The sequence below is a fragment of the Neocloeon triangulifer genome, unplaced genomic scaffold (genome assembly GCF_031216515.1).
Source record: "Neocloeon triangulifer isolate White Clay Creek 2 clone unplaced genomic scaffold, ASM3121651v1 ptg000004l, whole genome shotgun sequence".
Taxonomy (NCBI): domain Eukaryota; kingdom Metazoa; phylum Arthropoda; class Insecta; order Ephemeroptera; family Baetidae; genus Neocloeon; species Neocloeon triangulifer.
In genome coordinates, this window is record NW_026775547.1 from 3,759,073 (window position 1) to 3,779,494 (window position 20,422).

The 20,422-nt window shown below is 34.2% G+C and overlaps 2 protein-coding genes across 2 annotated transcripts in view; one reads left to right on the forward strand and one right to left on the reverse strand.

Annotated features, from left to right (window-relative positions):
* The window catches only part of LOC132193736 (rhomboid-related protein 2), a 58,940-nt gene that overhangs the window by 9,642 nt on the left and 28,876 nt on the right, over positions 1 to 20,422 (forward strand). Inside the window, exons 2-4 of the mRNA XM_059614592.1 lie at positions 9,053 to 9,251; positions 9,773 to 9,796; positions 12,717 to 12,881. Of these exons, the coding sequence (XP_059470575.1) occupies positions 9,081 to 9,251; positions 9,773 to 9,796; positions 12,717 to 12,881 (360 nt within the window). The 5' untranslated portion in view covers positions 9,053 to 9,080. The remainder of the gene's footprint in view (positions 1 to 9,052; positions 9,252 to 9,772; positions 9,797 to 12,716; positions 12,882 to 20,422) is intronic.
* LOC132193734 (esterase E4-like) lies at positions 12,642 to 16,320 on the reverse strand. The gene is made up of 9 exons (XM_059614590.1): positions 16,084 to 16,320; positions 15,519 to 15,650; positions 15,113 to 15,260; positions 14,861 to 15,046; positions 14,361 to 14,699; positions 14,141 to 14,307; positions 13,544 to 13,697; positions 13,349 to 13,478; positions 12,642 to 13,252 (listed from the first exon to the last, which is right to left on the reverse strand). The coding sequence occupies exons 1-9, from the start codon at positions 16,282 to 16,284 to the stop codon at positions 12,973 to 12,975; spliced, it is 1,737 nt and encodes a 578-aa protein (XP_059470573.1). The 5' UTR covers positions 16,285 to 16,320; the 3' UTR covers positions 12,642 to 12,972.

The window sequence follows — 20,422 nt, forward strand, 5'->3', positions numbered from 1 at the left end:
TATTTTATGACATAAATTTTTAAAGATTTTTTTCTGAAATAATGCACAAGTAATTTTCAATCCAACCCTTATTTTATTTGCTTACAATATTGGTGGGAATGGAAAATAGAGGCTCAACCCCCTTTGACCATTTTTGTCTAAATTGGCTACCATTACGTGCAATAAAATTGAACCCTCAATAATGGCGCTAATAAAAATTTCCCTGGGCACGTGCGTTTTGAAAAATACACATTTTTTCCTCCCCATGTCGACTCGATTGCCATAAAATCGAGGAAATTAAAGCCATCTGCGAAATTCGACACTCGCTGCAACACTTGCGTTTTTCAGCGGAGAGAATCAAAAACTGGCAGTTGGCCGACTCACAAGGGCCATCGAAAACATGTAATTGCGCGCTGCAATAATAAAACAATAAAATTGGCTGCGTGCGTTTCCGCCGCAGGGGTTGCGTTTTGTGCTGATCGCGCACAATAAAATCGGAAAACGCGCCGCAATAATAGGCCTCACTCTTTGGCGAATCCTTTGAGCGGCTGAGCAGCGAGTGTCGTTCGATACCAAGAGGGCGGAATGGCCGCCTCGGGCGCAACACAATGCGCCACCAACCCTTTTCCTCCGCAGATTCCCAAGCACTGCCGCGCTTTTTATTGTGTTGGGCCTGCGAATGGTGCCGCAAACAGCGCGCGCGTCTCCTAAACGGTAACGAGACGACACGTATTAACGAAGCAATTCTGCACCACAAAAGCTTGAGAGTTGTGTATAGGACTCTGTTGAGAGATCTCGCGGGCATTGTTCTTTGATGCTATTTACGATCTATTTACACTTCCAACGACTCTAATTAATCCACTAGATCGCTTTGTTTCCATTTCAGCTAGTGGAATTTTTGAAATGCAAACAAAAAGAATTTTAGTAAGGAAAATATTTTAATTAAAAAAAGTATCAAATTTTGTTCTTTAAGAGGAAATATGAATATAGAAAAATTAATATTGGACATTTGATGTAATCGTGTTAAAAAATTTATCTCATTCATTTCAAGGTTCTGGTTTTAAAATTTTTTAAAGCCGTTGTTATCAGTTGTAATTAGGACCTTATATAATTGATGATTAAAAATAGACTTGTTTATATTATTTTTTTTATATCTTGAATAAAAATTATACTTTAATTACTATAAAAAAGTAATAATACCATTTTATTACTTTATTATATTATTATAATAATATTATTACATTGCTGCAAAATGGCAATTGAAAGCACTTTTAGAAAGAAAAAATAATAAAAATTTATAATGCCATCAGCAACAATAATTTTATCTTACTGAATTATAAGGTTATTTGACGAAGTGCAAAGGATTTTCTATTTTAATTAGGAATTAAAGTTAATGTAAATGCTGCTATTTAAAATATCAATTGAAATAAATAAATCATGGGATGATCCAATCTAAATAATATTTACCTCAAAAAACGGTTTATTTAAATTTAATGGAAATAATCATTATTTCTGCTGTATTCATAATGGTTAAGAATATAGCAATTTAATAGATTTTTTTTAATTCATTCAAATTAAATTCATTCTTCAGTATATTATTATTTAATTAATATTAATTATTAATAGCATACATTTGGAAATTTATTGTTCATTTTTTCATTGTAAGCTTCATAAACACTGTAAACAAATTACCAATGTTGACCTATGCTAATAAATTCCAGTTTACCAGAAGCAAAACATCTCTGAATGAATCGTGGCAGTTGCGAATCAGCTGATCAAATTATTCACCCTAGTGTCATCCGGAAGGAGCAAATCGCAGAATAATTAGCTCAATCAAACAATCATAAGGCGCGGAACTGGTTTGTTTGGTCTATTGTCATGCCGCGACTCTCAACTGCACCGACTCCTTCCTCTGTGTTTTGAGTCAGCTCGGACGGTGGCAACGTTCCCTTGCTGTGCCAAAAAGCACCCCTGCGTGTGTGGATAAGCTCGCAACATCGCAACTGCATAGATTGGAGCCACCCCCGTCGATCCGCGCAAGGGGTGGAATAGATTGGGGACGGCGAGGGTGGCTTGCTAAGTAATATGTGCGCGCGGCTGTTTGCCGTATCTGCGTATGCGTCACCTCGCCATTAAGCCGCGCCGAAACTCAATTCGCACAGCACAATTGGAAATTCCCTCGCGAGAGCGCCGCATGCCGAAATGTAACACTAGAATCATATCTCATTATGCATTCTGTACACTACTTGAATTATGCACGCCAACAGATGAACAGAGGGTGCGGGGGTGGCAGGTGGAGTAGCTGCTTGGTCGTGTGGGTTGGGTTAGTTAGGGTTCCAAGTGCTGCTGAATGCTAGAGAATGCAGTTCAAAAGGGTTATTTAAATTTATTTCATTGTCAGAGCTATGGGGTTGTTATTCACTTTGCGCTGTTTATGCCAACGATAGAATTTAGAAAATTGCATTTTAGTGAAGTGGTTGAAAAAATAAATTATATTTCTGTTGTTTTGAATTTAATTTATTAATGCACTTTAATAAATTTAACAATAACTATTATAAGTTTACCTTTATTATTAATAATATTTCTTAATTTTTTTTAATAAAACTATTATAATTATATTTTAAGATATTTTTCATTAAAATTTTTTAACACAATAATATTACTGTCTAATAACAATAAACAATTAAGTATTATTGCAAATGAAAATAATATAGCTAACAATTTTATATAGTTTTGTTCTTGACTGGTTAATAAAAGTATATAACCAAAGTCACTTTAAACCACCAGGTTTAGATGATCCGGCCGCTCCAGGTGGTTCTTAATTTTAAACGTCATTATAAATTAAAATCATTATATAGAAATGGAATTAAAATTTTCTTAACAATTCTCGACACTGAAACTTATCCTGACAATTTATGGTTCATAATGTGTTAAGATTGGAGGGAAATCTTAAATTAAGCCTAGCTGAATTAATGGCAAAATTGCTCTGCTTTAATTCAAAAGGAATTTTCACTCAGAAAGGTATGTGAAATTAAAAATTGGTTTCTCTAGAATAAGTTAAATTGAGAGCGATTATGATGAAAGTTTATTCCTGCGAGTTATTAAAATAATTTACAATGAGAAATCATTTTAAAATAATCTCGAAAATTGAATTTCGCCCTCGACGATACCTTCTGAAATATTTATTTACTCAAAATCTTTAAAATTTAAAAAAAGAATAAGTTAGTAAAATTATTCAATAGAATATCTTAAAATTAAAATGTTTACACTGAATTGTTTCCATATGGTTAATTACATAATATTTAACCTGAATAAACTTGATAAAAATTACATTACCAGTCTGATTTAAATTTAAAGTACTTAATGCAATTTTCGCCTCCAACCAAATCCCTTTACATTATCTTTTAATGGATTCACATGATGTGCGAAAGCGAACAAAAGCAGTGCGGTAATTCAAAACTCTCTTTTGTGCAGTATGAAAATCGCATTTCCACTCACTCGAGGGTTTATATACGGCTTTTCAATTATTAAATGGAGTGCGCTCCGGAAGTGGATAATGAATGAATGGAGAGTTATTTAGGCGTCGCGGCCACCCTCCGTTTGCGGAGCGCAATTCGCTGCAAGGAAATGGCAAATAACAGAGAGTGCCGCAGGTACGTCGCCTTCCTAATCCACCTAGCTATGTGGGCATTAAGGCTTTAGATTCGCGACGAGCCGGCCATGGGATTAGGTTTCGCACATAATATACATACACCCCTCGCTCGTGGCGTGCACCTGTCAATGTGCCCACCAAGTTGATTGACTTCCGACGAGCACGTCGTCCAGTGTTTTATTTTGGTGCCGAGTAAACTGGCGTGTGCACTTGTCCGAAAAACAATTATCTCTACTTGCACGCCTGGGGAGTTTTGAAACGCTAAAACCAGCGAGAGCCTTGAAAACTGAAATAAGTTTGGGAAAAAAGGTAATTTATGTATTTTGCATTCGATTAAAGGCTAGTTAATTTCTATAGCCAACTCCAGTCATTAAAAGCAATTACAAGATTTAATATTTCTAATTTACTTCTGATAATAAAAAATAGTTCGCATCTGTATAACTCATGAATTGAGTATGCTAATAAGGATCCTTAAAATATTGAACTATTTCGTTTCGTTTAAAACTAAACCACATTTTTTAACAATTGGATACAAAAATTATCTTTTAAAATAAATTAATTAATCATTTTGTTATGTTAAACAAGAACTACTTATAGTTTTAAATTATTATTAATTAATAAATTGTAAGTAGATTTACTGGTTTAATTTTTAATTTTTATTCATGAAATTAATTTTTATTTTATTGTTTTTAATAATTAGCATTTAAATAATATTTACAATTAAATAGTTTGAATTTTCATAAGTTTTTGCTCGTTAAAAAATTAAAATGTTTATATTTTTATTTAGAGTCGTTGAGCACAATCAACATGAAAGCATGGGAGTAATTTAAATATTTTCGGGTTATGGTATTTAATGTAAATTGATATTCATTTCATTGATCACCTGCAAATTAGTGCTTAAAATTAATTGAGCTTCATGATACTTAAAGAAAATTAGCTAGAAACGTGCATAATTGAAAAAATATCAATTATTTGATTGATATTGTCTGTGATTGTCTGCTTGATTGTAAAATAATTTAAAAACAAATATCTTTTATTTTCAAAGATAATATTAAAGTCTGACTTTCATTTTATTTTAAATAATTATTCATTTGTTTAAAATTGCAGTAAATTCTGGAAATTTCTAAAAACATAACAGTATAAGATTATTATTAAATTTAATTTAAATGCTACAGACCAAGCTGAGCTATAATAAAAATAATTCATCATTCTTAAGGTCTAGTTAACTTCAAGAAATCTTTCTAGAAATGAACTTCTAAAATTTAATATTTGTTGAAAACTTTGAATACAAGAAGGAAGCTCACTTGGAAAATATCAAAATATGGTATGTGTGCAATATTTTTGTAAGCGGGATTTTTTATCTATTTTTCTGCAGTAAGCAAACCAACTTTTTTAAGCTTCAAAATATCCGCTCGTTCCGGAAACCAAATCCCTTGGCCAAAGTTATATCCACCTTCCACATCCGCCTCAGCATCAATCCATTTTCTGCCCCTCACTCATTTCAAGGTGGCGAGGAAACGGGCAAATCCCTCTCGGGTCGTTCCACAAAACTTTTATGGACGCTCCCTCGCTCACTCCTCTGCACTTGCAACGCTCCTTAATTTTATTATTTCCAAACTGCCCCTGCGGTCGCTGTTTGCACTTCGGAAGCGTTTTCAGCTACTGTGACCTGCAACCAACTAACTTGTCAAAAAAATCCACTTTCTTGAAGTGACCGGTCTCATATCCATGCAAATGCAGAATGAAAAAAAAAAACAATCTGTTCGTGCCGAAGTGCGGAAAATAATATAATTTGAATATGAAAATCGTTCGGCCAGTCCTCGTTTTTTTTCTTTGCTTTCGGGCGGAATATAAAATTTAGGCAGCACCACTTTTCCTCTTTTTCACGGAGAGAGTAAGCTAGATTGGAGTGGTGCTTGGAACAACAGAGAGTGCTTGTCCGTTTTGATAAAGGCGCACTCTTGTGGAAGGACCTGCTGAGAATTTCTGAGAAGAGGCGCAAGAAAGTCTGTGCGTGCTGAATTTTTTCCCTTACTTTCTCGTGCGAAAATCATAAAGTGTAAATCTGCTTGGACAGCAAAGAAAAATTGTTCCACTTTTCATGTCAAATCTGAAATTAGCTCTACAGTTTATACTTCATATTTTAATCAAAATTCAAATTTAATAATTTCATGACAAAATTCTGCAAAAAAAAATGCCATCAAAAATTCTAGTTTTCAAAAAATTGTTTAAAAAAATATTCCACAATAATTACAATAAGTAAATTCTAGTTGCATATATTTGAAATAAGAATTACAAAATTTGCAAAGATCCATTATCACTATTATCAGGAATAATTTGAGTATGAAAGTTATTATAAATAAATCACTTTTTTTTTTTAAATATTTTGAAAAATTGAAATAATTCCTGTGATAATCTTTATGTTATATCAACAATGTGCTCCTCATTTCTACAGACTGTCTCATTTTTGTCAGTTAAGAGCAGTTGACAAAGACAGACACTCTTTTAGAGCGGAATGAATTATAAACAATCACGGCATGAGGGCGAGCAACAAACCCACACAACCGGAGTTAATTTCCATTAAGCTTCTGTCTGCGGCTGCAATTGTCAAGTTAGTGTTCGGTTGTGTGTTATTAAGAATGCAGCCAGGAGGGGTCTAGCCATGTCTCTTGGAATCAAAAGCAAATTCGCCGACATGGGTCTCTCTAGCAAAAGGCGCATGCGACGCAAATTCATTTGTGAAAGTCGCGGCAGAGGACAATGCGGCGACGGCAAAATCCATGCCTTCGTGTTTCAGAGAGTGCTGTTCATTTGTTTGCGTTAAACCAGAACGAGAGAGCTGCGGGTTTATTTATATGTATGTTTGCAGGGCACAAATACAAACACACAACGTGAAGTTATATTATTTGAGCTTGTTTGGACACACACACGCTTTTTGCCTTTCTAATCTAATTACGAGGCGAGCTTGCCGCCAAGAGTTATGTTTATTTGAGCATTTTTGTTTGTTTGTTAGGCCACGAGGAAACACACAAAAATGGAGAGAGAGGACAAATATTAAAATTCGTTGTCAAAAGCTGTGGCGGAAAGAGCAGTTGTTAAAAATGTGGATGAGTGTTTATTTTTATTTTTACAACTGGAAAGGAACACTGACATGAAATGTCAAAACGAATGACATACCATGACATTTTTGTCGCTTTTTAAGTTCAATTTGTTTGTTGGGATGAAAAAAGAAAAATCCTTTTCTCTGGCTTGAACTTCAAGAGATAAATTTTTTGCCTTTAGGTTTACAATTTCATTTAAAAAATCTGGTATTATAATGAAAAATAATTTTTAATAAAGACTTATTAAAATATTTTATTTGATCGTAAGCCAGGTAGTTTTGATTAACCATTTCTCTCATGTAATATTTTTTTATATTTTTGTAAACATTTATTATGCTTTTTTTTAAATTAAAAGAAATTACATTTCAAAATTACAATTCAAACAAACTTCGAAAATGTATTTAAAAACATAAGAATGTCATTGATTTCAATCTCTCCTCTCCTTCTTAATGTCTCTTATTCCTAAAAAAGTTGACTTTTCGGCTCAAATAATAGTTGGAAAGGTTGTTTATAAGCGTGTTTAAAAGAGAGAGAGAAAAATACTAGTTTTAGCAATTTTATTATAATTTTAGAGAATTAAAAATGTAACATTTAATTGTTTTTTGCAACTTTTAAGTTTTTGGTGGTTTTAATTAAAAGTTTTTCAAAATCCATTTGTTGTTGTTTAACATTTAAAAAAAATCTGGTATTTTTTTAAATTGATACTTTTTTTTTTATAAAGAAAGTTTATAGACTTATTTGTATTTTATGAAATCTATAACAAATTTATTAGACTTAAAATAATTCTAGCCCACTCTAAATCTTAATCCACCAAAAAATTACCCTTTCCATCATAATTCCATTAAAAAATTATTTGATTGAAGAGCAATTAAATTCCCCTTTCGAGCGCACCTAATTAAATTTATCCTAGAGCATTTATGGCCATTTTATGTCATTCGCTTGAAAATCGTCGAGCGCTCTCTAGCTTGAAATGCAAAGTTATGCGGGATTGACAACCACAGCATGCGGATGAGCAGGAGACAAACTCGATAAATCTGCATACAAGTGAGAACAATTCCGCAGTCAGACAATCCTGTGCTCTGAAGCCGCGAGCGAAGGAGCCCTTTACAAAACTCTCTCTACTGCACTGCTTCTGCCCCCGTCTCTCAGCAGCCCCTTCACCTTGCACTGCACCGCACGGCGACGTGCCTTGGCACAAACACAATGACTCACTTACCCCCGCTCTGTCTGACTGAATCCCTCCTCTTCAACCCCCTCGGTGCCGGGGTGAAATTATGCTGCCGGTTTTGAATCCACGCCCTGCGCATACTTTTTTTTCACGGATTTGTTGCCCGACGACCAAATTAAAATGCACACCAGCCCACGCTTGATTATAAAAGTTTGCCAATTTGATTGCAACTCGATATACACACCCCTCGCTCCAACTTCCTCTCTGCGCAAATGAGATGTGGTGGCGATAAATAACAAGCGCGTGTGGTTTGCACGCAAACCTCCCCCTTTAATTACAGGAAGCTTTTTGTTTTGTTTTGTGGACAGATTTAAAGTTTAAAAACCATCTGGACTGTAAAAAAAATATAATTATTAAGCTGGTGTAGAACGTCTGCTATGTTTGCAAATTGGGTCATTCTGATTAAAAAAAAAATAATAATAATAATACGAGACTGAAAACAAATTTCGTGACTTCCACCGAAAACAAGGCTCATTCGAGGTTTGTGGACAAATTTGGAGTTTGTTGAAGTAAAAGACATTTTTTTCGATATTTATTTCTATGATTGCTGCTCTTTGACAATAGATAATGCAAACTAATTTAAAATCTTCATCAAGCTTATGATTATTTAAGGAAGCACGTTGATATTTTTAATTTACTTTGATCTACTTTAATATAAAAAAAACCAATGCTGAGAACTTTTGAAAGTAAGTTTTGTGCTTAAGATTTTAGAAAATGCAAAATTGAAAACTCACAAGACTTTCTTTCATCAACAAATATTAGATCCAACTTTTTTAAAATTTATTCTCATTGTATATAACATAAAATTCTCGAAATTAAAGGATGTAGGCATAATGTTTTTGAGAGTTTGATGTTAATTAATTAATGCTATTTTCTTTAAAAAATTTTACTAATAATTAATTATGTTTTCTATAAAAAAAAATATATAATTAAGAGAAATATAATATGAAAATTACTGAATTATATGAAGTCATTATACAAATAAGGCTGGTGACTACTTATTCAAAACAAATTAAATTTTTTTGTATATATAATTTTGCTTGGAATGCGTGTTTTAAGGTTGCGTGCTCGGCGCACTTGTTGTTGTTGCAGGCGGCTAGGAAAATGTGAAGGCCGGAAAATGCGCGCGCTGGCCTGGCCGGCGGCGCGGCGGCCGCCTTCCTCGGGCCCCTCGCACAGTCTCTCCAGGACCCCGATGGTGGAGGACGGTGTGTGCACCACCGATGACGAGCTCAACTCTTCAGGGTCCGAGCTGGACGAGGCCGAGCAGCGCAGGGAGCTGCTCACTGACGTGAGTTTTTTTTTATTAAAAAAATTTTACAAATAAAAAGGCTAAAAAGCAAGAGAGGCTGTAATTTATAAATGATTTTTTTCACGTTGCCAAGTTTGTTGAATCCTTTTAAAAGAAAATCTCTTTCACTTTTGGTCCATCTCGAGTGCCTTTTCTGTTGGAAATCCACTCACTGCGCTCTCTTTCGGCACGGGATCTCCATTCTAATGAGCAAAAAATTAGCTTTTCCGTGCTTGGAGAGGCGCGTGTCATTGCTTAAATGGCAAGAGAAGAGCGTCGCCCAAAAGCAGAAGTGAAAAAAAGTAACAAAGAAAGAGAGACGCCGCCGCCTTTGCTGGAAAAGCTGCGTTAATTAGATGGGAGAGAGACGACGAATTTCTGGACTTCCCGCTTCTTTTGACAATGATAGATTAGTTTTATTCTAATCCAAAACTCTCTTGCCTTTGGCTTCCTCGCGTATTTTAAATTCAAAGAGAACCACCGCAGATGTTATCATTCACTCATTCGTCTTTTTGTTTCAGAAATGGAGACAGCTCTTTGACAAGGTGAGTTTTTTTTATTAATCTATTTCAATCTACATAATATTATCATTTTTGAAAGTGATTATGTTTGCAATTATTTATTTATTTATTTATTTATCACTAAATGACGAATGATACACTCTTCTCGTTAAAGAAAGAAAAAACCAATGAAAATTCTTTGATGCAGAATAAAGGTTTTATTATGATAATTAAAATCATGAAATCATCAATAATCAAATCTCATAGAATCTGCGTGATTTTCACAATTTGACAGCAAATTCTGACCATTGGGCACAATTAACAAAAATAACAACAGGCGTTTAGCCATAGCTTGATAATTTTTTTTTCATCATAACCATCTTGGTCAGGAATAAAAAGTGTGATTGATGGAACAAATTTCAGTCCTGGTCCCGCCATCATTTGTGTTTTGTTTTAATCCATGGTTGTTCCTAAATAACTGAATTTTAAAATTTAATCATTTATTTATTTTCCATTAATGATATTTTCCCATCATTTTCCAAATTATTTCGTTAAAAATTCGGAGCTTCAAGAACTCTTTCTTGAGACTAACTTTTAGTCCTATCAACATTTTTGCCAGAAAATAAATACATATACCAGGTTCTCTTTATAAATCAGACTTCTTATTATATCAGAATACAAAAGGTTTAATTACATTTTACCAATTTATGCATAACTTGAAGTTCTTTCAACTGAGGAACTGCTTTTCTCTGTGAGTGAACAAGAATTTATGGCTGCACCAAAGGCTCTCTCATCTTGTTATGCTAATGCGCTCGGCTAACTTTTTTTTCCATTTCCAAAAGTAATCTTTATCGCTATACCTAAAGGAAACATGTACAAATACATCACCCTCTTTCATCTTGATACCGCGCGTGTGTGCACCGCACCGTCTTGACTTCGGCGGTGCTGCCCTTTGCACTGCAGATATTGGTTTTTCATTCCGTGGCATTCAAGCTCCATATATGTACACATTCAGAGACGTATAATATTTATTCCCGTCCATAAATCTCGTTGGTAGGCGGAAAAAGTTTACACATGGAGCCTGCACCGGGTAAAAAATTCATCCAATATCGCGCCGCCCCTGCGATCCACAGTGTATGCAACACGCGCGGCATGGAAGACGCAAAATCCTTCCTTTTTCTCAGACTTTTTTATTAGCCGTGGCATTTATTGGGGCTGCCAAAGCGTTTAATATTGGATGCAACCGCCGCCGCCGCCGACCATTATGTCAGATGCATGTTTCATTCGGACGCAGATGGGAGCAGTTAAAGGCCCTCTGAGGAGCGCCGATTTTTCTTTGATTTCCCCTCGGTGCTTCTATCAGGGCAAAACGGCGCTCTTTTTCTCTCTCTCTCTCTCTGGGCTGAGCGGTGCGTGTTCGGAGAAATTACGGCCCATTTGGACATTTTAAGCAAGATGAAAGGCATGGGATGCTCAGCAATTTGCGCTCGCTTTATAGTGCAGGCAGTTTATGCAGATTTGCCACCACTAATGTGCCTCTGCCGCGAAAATAGCCTCATTCCCGAGGTCGATATTTGGTTAGGAACTCTCCTAGCTAAAATTGTGTGGAAAAAATGTATGAAATACAGGGTAAATTTAAAAATAAAAGAGTTATAGGAAAAAATAATAAATTTTTGCTTCGCAATGTTTTAATAGAGGGATTTTTTTTACCTAATTTAGAAATATTTAAAGTTGACTGAAGCAGATGAAATTAATAAAAATTTACTGATTATTATAAGGATGAACTATATCTATTCAGCAAAAAAATTAATAATAACAAAATATTTTACTGGATTTTTCAAATAGCAAACCTCTTGCAAGTTTATACATTTTTCACTGTCAAATAAATATTTGCAAAATTTGGAGAAATTTTATTTAATTTTGTCAATTATCTCCAGATTCCAAATGAATAGAAATAAAAATTTATCATAATATATGTATTATTAATTTGTGAATTGTGAATGAAGATTGATGAACTTATTTGTTTCACTTAAAAACTGAATTTTAGTTCAAAACATATTCGGAGGAGATTTTATATTTATGCTTAAAATTTAAATACATTTTGGTTATCTTCAAGTCGTATGTAACATAATTATATTCCTTTATCCTTGAACTCGGCTGCGGTGTGTACTATAAATAAGAGAATTCCAGATGTAATTAAGTTCAGTTGCGTGACACCAAATCATCATTAACCGGCAGCTCTCTCATCATCGCACGACGCGCACAAAACATGCTCGCCGCATTTCTCTGGCGAGGCTCGGATAAAAACGGAAAAGGAAGCAATGCCTGCCAGCACCCGCCGTGACCTGCACGCGAACTCTCCCATATCAAAACTCACTTCTCACTCGCCCCCTGTGCATCACGGCATTATAAAACACTCATAATTATTTTTTTTTTTAAATCTTTACTACGCTAAAAAGTTCTAAAAATCCAAAAAAGCGAGAGCATTTATTTCTTTATTTCTCTGTCTCTTCCAGTCAAGAGCGCGTGAATTTCGAGAGGGTGTTGAAAAAAATTCACTCACAGAAAAAGGAGATCAAAGAGTCGGCAGCCAGTAGAGTAGGCAACCGGGCGAGCACTCGAGTCGCGCAGGTTGCTCGTGAACGGTTGATTTTACGGTTTGCGCCGAGAGGGCACCACGAGGACTAAAACGGAATCAACACGTTGTGAATGAAACCCTTCAAACTTTAAAAAAATAATTAAACATAGAAATCTACTTCTGGAAAGTATTGCGGAAAATTTATCTATAAAAACTTTCCCGTTGCACTAAAATGTCTTAGCTTAAGAGCTGTTTAAAAATTATATAGTTCATTTTTTATTTTCAACATCCTAATAATAATACAATGATGTTTTTTTTCTTATAAAAAAAAAATGAAATGTATAATAACTGTGTATATATTATTATTATTTATTATTTTAATTTCAGTATGATCCTGAAGGGTTTGGAGAAATCCCTTGGGAAGACTTCATGGTGGCTCTCCGTTCTCCGGATTTTATTGCACAAGTGGAGCCAAATAAACGTGAAATTTTGACCGAAAAGGCGCAACAAAGACTAACATCAGCGATCACCTTCCAAGATTTTGTCAATGTGGTGAGTACAATTTCAATTTAATTAAATTTTAATAATTGTGCGTTTACTCATGATTAGTAAAAAGATCAATAAAAATGAATTAAACAGATTATTATCGAACACGTTTCTGACGGTTTCTGAATAAATTAATGTGCAAAATCTTCCCCCTTATTCTATCAGCCAGCATATTTCCGCTTGGTCGAGTTGCGAATCCTTGAGATCGGTAGAGCTTTGACCAAAATTGCATTCGCTGGCTGTTGAGACTTTCGTTCCTCATAGTCAAATTCTCTCCAATATCCATGTACTGAGTATGAACTGCACTAGGATCTCTTATATTATTTCGCTTTACTGGGATCCACTTCACACCAAGTCCAGAATCCGGAGTGGGATTTCTATTTAAATTTGAGATAAAATTAGTGGAAAGAATCAAAATTATGGAAAAAAAATTCCTCAATGAAAAATTTCCACTACATAAGTAAAAAAGTTACCCCTTTTTAGCGAAGTTTGCCCACATCGTTGTCAATTTATCAATAGTTGACAAATCTTTGGCAGTGAGATTTTTCCAATCTACTCCATTTCTTGAAAACAAATAACCTAATTCATCCCCGTGAGCAGATCCTGAAATTCACAAAATATTGCTCATCAATTAAAATTGAACAAAAGCAATAATTAATTGATGAGACCTGACATATTTGGTGGCATCAATTGGCTTTTGATTAGACTTATGGATCCTTCATATGAAAATTGGTAGTAATAAATTGGGCTCCTCCGCCGTTTTGCAACCTCACTTCGCACCAATTGATCCACACCAACTGCATATTCAGCATCTGAAGCCATCTGAGAATGATTTATTAATTAAGATTAATTTTTAAATTTCATGTAATAATCATATGTATACTTTAAAAAAAATATGTTATTTTTCAAATTGCGAATTTAGCAATTTTTCAATTTAGTTCGCTTGAATAAAAAAGGTTAGAATATCAGAAAAATCGCAAAAATTGCATGCAACTCGATTCTGCCCTGTAGAGTAATTTGACCCAAATTTATAGAGCTGCAAAGATTTAAATTTTTTTCAAGATTTTAATAGTTTAAAAAAATCGCAGTATTAATGCACAAGAAGTTTAAATTTGTTGATCTCATTCCTTGGCAATTTAGTGATTTTATAAAATTAAGTCTGTCTAGGTGGATTTTTTTTATTTAATTTATATCTGAATGACTTCTGCTAAAGAGAAATTATATAGTGGATCAAAATTTGCAAAAATATATTAATATTTCGCTACCGCAAGATACTGCTTCATTTCGTCAAGTGGAAGCGCTTTGTAAAAGTTCCTGATTTGCATCCAAGCGTCCTCAAATTCGCTACTGTTCCTTTTCAGACCAAGATCATAGGGAACGTAGTAAAATCGTCTTTCTCCAAATTCCTTTTCAATTTCAAGAGGACGCAAAACTAATTAAGGAACAAAATTTACTTTCTAGAGGATCCAAATATTAAAAAAATACAAATGAGGTTGAGAAGGGCCTCCTGGGTCATGACACCAGTCATGACTGGCACATCCATTATTCTTAAATTGAGAGGGTTTTTGGGCAGAACTGGTGAAGCGGTGTAATTTGGTTCTTGCGAAACGGTGAATCCATCGCGGTGCCACTCACGTGCCGCCACGACTGCGGCTTCGTCAAGGAATTTCTTCGGCTCGGTTTTCCGAAGACACTCGAGGGCCGCCTCTCCAGAGCCGCAGCCCAGGTCGGCCACCGCCCTGGCACCAATTTCAGCTCCATTGGGCTGAAAGGCCCAGGAATTCAGCGCACTTCCACTTTCTAAAATGGCTCGCTGAAATAGACCTAGAAAAATAAATATTAAATTTAAGTAAATCAATAACTCAGCAAAAATAACACTATTGGGAATGTTAAAATTTGAGCTAACAATGAAAATGAAGGTTTTATTTATCTTAATAAATCTCTATTTAGGTATTTTGATTTTTATATTTTTTATAAATAAATACCTCGGGATAAGGGTGATAAAAGCAAGAAGTTTACACTTGCAGATCCGGAACTCCACCCAAAAAGGGTCACTGATTTTGGGTTTCCACCAAAAGCCATGATGTTTTGTTGCACCCACTTGAGGGCAGCTAAGTTATCTTTCAAACCATAATTTCCATGCAACTCTGGAATCCCCGTATTTAGAAAACCTATGAACAGTAATTAATTTTAAATCTATTATTGTCCTCGCAGAGGGTTTTTAGGATTTTTCCAACCAAGCATTCCAAGCCTGTAGTTGAGTGTCACAAGAATCACGTTCTGATCAATCAGATATTGTGGACCGTAGATATCAGAATTTCCTGAACCCGTGGTCAGACCTCCACCGTGAATCCAAACCATTACGGATAAATTTGAAGCAGTCACCTGTTAGGGATGGATTAATTTCTCTCATGATACATAATGATTAGGGCGATACAAACTCTTATTAAGGCAAATATAGAATTGAAATAAAAAGCACATTTGTTAGAAAACCATTACAGAAGCAGCAACAAACTAAATCCAATATAAATATTCAAAGAGTAAATTAAATTATTTAAAGGGAACTCTATAGCTGCTGTCCGAGTTTTCTGAAAAAAGCTAGGATTTTCAGCCCTCAAAATATTTCTTAATGTCTCAATTTACGTTTGGAGTGTAGACGTTCAGAAAAAGGCAATCCTCGGAGCCCATGATTTGTCCCCTCATCAGTTGAAGACACACACTGCCCTCTTCTTGAGCCATCCGCTCACCCTTCCAACCACGATGATTAACTGGATCCTAAATGCAAATATATTAGGAGCTAAAAATTAAACATCGTAAAAAATAAACTTAAAAATTATTAATTTATATAATTAAAGAATAAATTAATAATTCAAATACAAAACAGTGTATTTTTTAAAAATTGTCTTAATAATTTTCAGCTGAAATTTAGGGCATACAATAGTTGAAAATAACCACAAAATAGGCTGCTTTGTTAATAAATACAAAGAGTTTTATGCTGGGAATTTATTAATTTCCTCCAATTTTCTGAACATAAACTACTACCCAAAATATTTTGAACACCGTCACAAATCAAATTGTGAAAAACCAACCTTCAAATGAAAGTGTTGGATTGAAAAAAAAAATAAACATGTTATGTCATAAGAAAGCTTACTAGTCAATATGGCCTGGGAGAGTATTAAGAATTTTGAATTTTTCCAAAGAGAAATACCCTGAATCGGAAATTTCCGATCGGTGGAGCTGCGAAAGGGATGCCCTGGAAAGCAGAGAACCTGTTGTTCAGCCTTGAGGTCATGAATTTGCCCACGAGGGTGCCCTGGCGAATGGCGACCTTTGGATTCGTTTCTTGCTGGTGAGAAAAGTCCACCAGCAGACAAATTATTGACAAAACACCAAAAGAGCGGAGCTCCATAGCTATATTTTTGGAGCAACCTTTCTCACTGATGAATTTTCTCTCACTAACGCATCTATCTAAAGTGACGAGACGTTTTATGGTTTCCGTATTGTGGTTTAACTTAAAACTGGCCGTGAGTTTTGTAATTCAAGTTTGGTCGGGTTTAACCATTTTGTCCTTCCGCTGCCTCTGTATTTTTCTCTGCGGCAGAACTCATGAGGTAAACAGGAAAAATTTTGGATTTTTTTCTGCTTTCCTAGTAATTTTATAAAATTTTCCAATTCCATGCTTTTGTATAAATTGCTAGCAAAATGATCGCGCGTTTCTCAAATTATTAGGTTGTGAATAGAAGCAATTTAGAGAATGTTAATGGCTGCGCCACGGTGGCCAGCCAAGAATAATTTCATAATTACTGGTTATAATAAAATAGTGGCTGCTGCTTCTCCTCATGATTGCCCCAAGTCGGTATATATACGCATATATGTGCAGCATTATTAATAATTTCTACTCGGACAGGCACAGGAGACTGTGGTGCTCTAATATTACGTGCTCTTTGGAACATAACCAGCTCACAAGAGGGAGCACAATATATGTTGTGAAGGTCCATGTTGTTATTATTTATTAATCTCTGGCCGATACGAAACAAGAGAAATAAAAGCAGATCGACGACCACGCCATTAATCTCATTGTGAAAATATTTGTACGAGAGCAGTATTTTAGAGAGCAATTTCAGATGAGCGGAAAATGGCACAAGAAAATACAAATATTAATTATTAAAGTATTTATATTTACTTAAAAAAAGAAATATCAAGCCTAGAAATGTTAATTCTAACAAAAGGGAAACCGATTTGTGAACAAGTTTTCTTAAAAGGAAGTCAGGAAATATTATAATGATAACAATGATGAATTATTTGAAAATATTATGTTGAAGAATGTCTTGTAAAACGTTTTAACGGACAGAAGAAAATATTCATCTTTGGAACTAATATTTAATTATATTTTTAACTCAATATGAAATATTTACAACTGAATAAAATAAATGTTTGGGACTTAAATCATTTTCTAAAATGGAAACACATTAACAGCAAAAACTTTTAGTTCTATGCCAACTATTTTATAAAAAAAACCTTAATTTATCGGAATGAAAAGAATAAATGTCAGACTCAGGTCAGAATAAATTATAAGATTCAGTCAGAAAAACCTCTTTCGCCAGTCTAATAAAATTACTATTTGGCCACGGAATAATATATTATGAAAATTCAAAATTTAAAAAATAGAGTTCCAAACTTATAAATAGTTGAAATGAATAACTGCCTGATTTTTTTATAGATTCTGTTGCTTTCATTACGATTTTAGAAATGGAATTTAGAATTTTTTTGTTTGTGAATAATATTGAATTGATGGAGAGTGAGAATTATCCTATCCTTATTAGGTAAAGAAGCGAAAGAAGTGAGACGTCAGCGAGCAACACTGCTGTGAGTAAATGCACGGAGCATTCGCTGCCCACATACAAAATAAGGAGGCAGCCGCGAATTTATCAAAAGCGAGCTCTCGCGTCTCGTACGAATAAAACAACGTATTCTTTTTTTTCCAAAGGTGCGAATGCTCCTCCCTGCTCACGTTGAAAACAAATCCAAACAGTGTTTCACTTATATCACTGCTGCTTCTTTTTTACCCACCTTTGACTCTGTGTGTGTTTTTGAGACGAGCCCATGACGTAATTCTCGGACTGACGACGACGGTCCTAACCTAGGCCGCAGAAAAGGAACCAAATAAAAAGACAGCGTGGGAACCGGGCGTGGTAAATACTGCAGCACTTCTTCTTACAAATCTGCTGTGCGGCGGTCCTACACACATATTCGTCGGGCTTAAAGTTAAAGCATAAAGTGCCGTCCACAAGAGCGGCAACATCTCTATTTTAAAACAAAGAATAAAATACTAAACTTGCTTTTTTTTTTAAGAAATTTTAGGGCTAATATTTTCATAAGTAATTCTTTTGAATAACTTCTAATTTTCAAAATTTCCTGGTCATAAATTATTTTTGATTTATTGTAATTTTAATTTTTACTTTCAATTAATTTCTGACTATTAGTTAAATCTGTTCATTATAAACACAACTCATTTAGGCTCACATTTTAAGCTGAAAAATTATTTAAAATTGCTAATTTTTATACGGAAGGAGCGTAAAATTGTTGTAAATTTTATCATTTTTGTTTTTGTCTAATGTTTAAAATATAACATTGATTTTCAAAAGACATTTTGGCATTTCAAAATTTAAAAGTAAATTACTTGTCTAAAATGAAAATTATTTGCTATTTTCATAATAATTTGAAACTTTTGCTTACTAGATGATATAGTTTATAACCCCTAACAATTCGTAAAAATTATGATTTTGACGAAAAATTTAATACGGTCTGCAAAAATTGGTTCCAAAATTCAAAAGGAGTTTTAAAGGTTACCAATAAAATCGTTTATCTGTCAGTTATGTCACCAGTATTTCAATTAAGAAAAACACAAAGTTATGCATTTTTTCAGACTTTATTTCGGAGCAAATTAGAAATAAAAGAGCAAAAAACTTTTTACACCTGTCTATCGATTGAATTTGGATCTGCAAAGAGATAATAAGAGTAAAAAACCTCACGAGTTAAATCGTTTTTAAGGAAGTGATTCTGTGTGGCACAATTTGTCTGACGCTGTGTCAGCACGAGATGACTTTGCAGAAAAAGCACAGCAGTGCAGGCGGCGACATCAAATTAAAAGGAGCAAAAGATGTTCTTCTCTTACTGTGTCGATTCCATTTTCCTCTTCAGAGACAAAATTAGCCCTGAAAATGCCCAGGCGAACTCACACATAGAGGCTTCTCTTTGTGCGAGCAATTTAATCTTCCTCCAACCAAGGCAGCTTGAAAAAGAAGAAGAGATTTTCTTCTGGCACACGAAAAGGAAACCTTTTGGTCGTATATGTATTATATTCCTATAGAAGAGCATTAAGCGTTTATTATTATGAAAAGAAGTTTTACTTATGTATTCATCAAGCCGGTCAGGGATGAAAAGGATTGAATTTATAACCGTTCAAAATAGATATTTCACAACTCACAATAGCAGGCGTCAGTTTCTTTTTAAGGGGTAAACAATAATTACGGCATTGTGCAGGTGTGATGTATTAACTTTTGTTGCTTTGAAGGATTATTTTATAACAACACAGCCATTTTTGTGGTGAATAAAAAATGCGTCTTGCGGCTTCGAGCAATTAATTTAATCATCAAAATAATGTGTGAAGAATCAACGAGCGAGCTTTCCCATTAATTTATAAATTAATCATTCCTATATGACTCATTCTTCAGCTTCCTCTGAAGTTTGTAAAGATATTTCATATATTTATCAAATGGTATTAAAATATAGATATTACTTCTGAAACAGATCAAGAATAACTGACAAGCATTTCCTATGAACAGTTAAGTTTTGAATGACATGATTGTGGCCATTTTCAAGGAAGTAAAAAATATACAAAATAATACAAAAAAATTTAATTATTAAGACAAAGGAACTTAAGTCTGCAAAGATTTTATTAAAATAAAAATTAAAAATATGCATAAAACTATTGATAAATAAATTTTTTTATACTTTTGTTAAAATATAAAATATTTCTTATGTAGAAGAAATATATGAATTTTAAAATATAAAATCATATTTTTTCTTTATAAAGCTCTTCTTGCCTAGCCATATTTTATGAGAAAAAATTCCATTATAATTGTTTTAACATGTTATGTTCAATTTAGTATTTTTAAATAAATTTTGTATCTTACTTCAAATTTCACAAGAAATAGGGCTGCTGTTGAAACTTAAAAAAAAATCTCATCAATTAAATAGCAGCTTCATGATTTTTGTCCTCCTCACTTTTTCAACTAATCAAAAAATGTATAAATGTGTCTATTCAATCTTTTTGGTGTTAGTTCAACTTACAAAAGGTATACTCGGTTTTCTGAGGCCTGAATGTTCAGCTGGGTGGCCTAACTTGTCTCTCCGTTTTGTGAGGAGGCCAAAATCAAGGCCGCTACGCCCCGTCCGAAAACCCGCGTCGCCGAGAGAGCTGAAAGCCGCGGCTCTCGTTGCCCCGGCAATTATGATAGACCTTCTGCCTGCCGTACCTGCTGGCA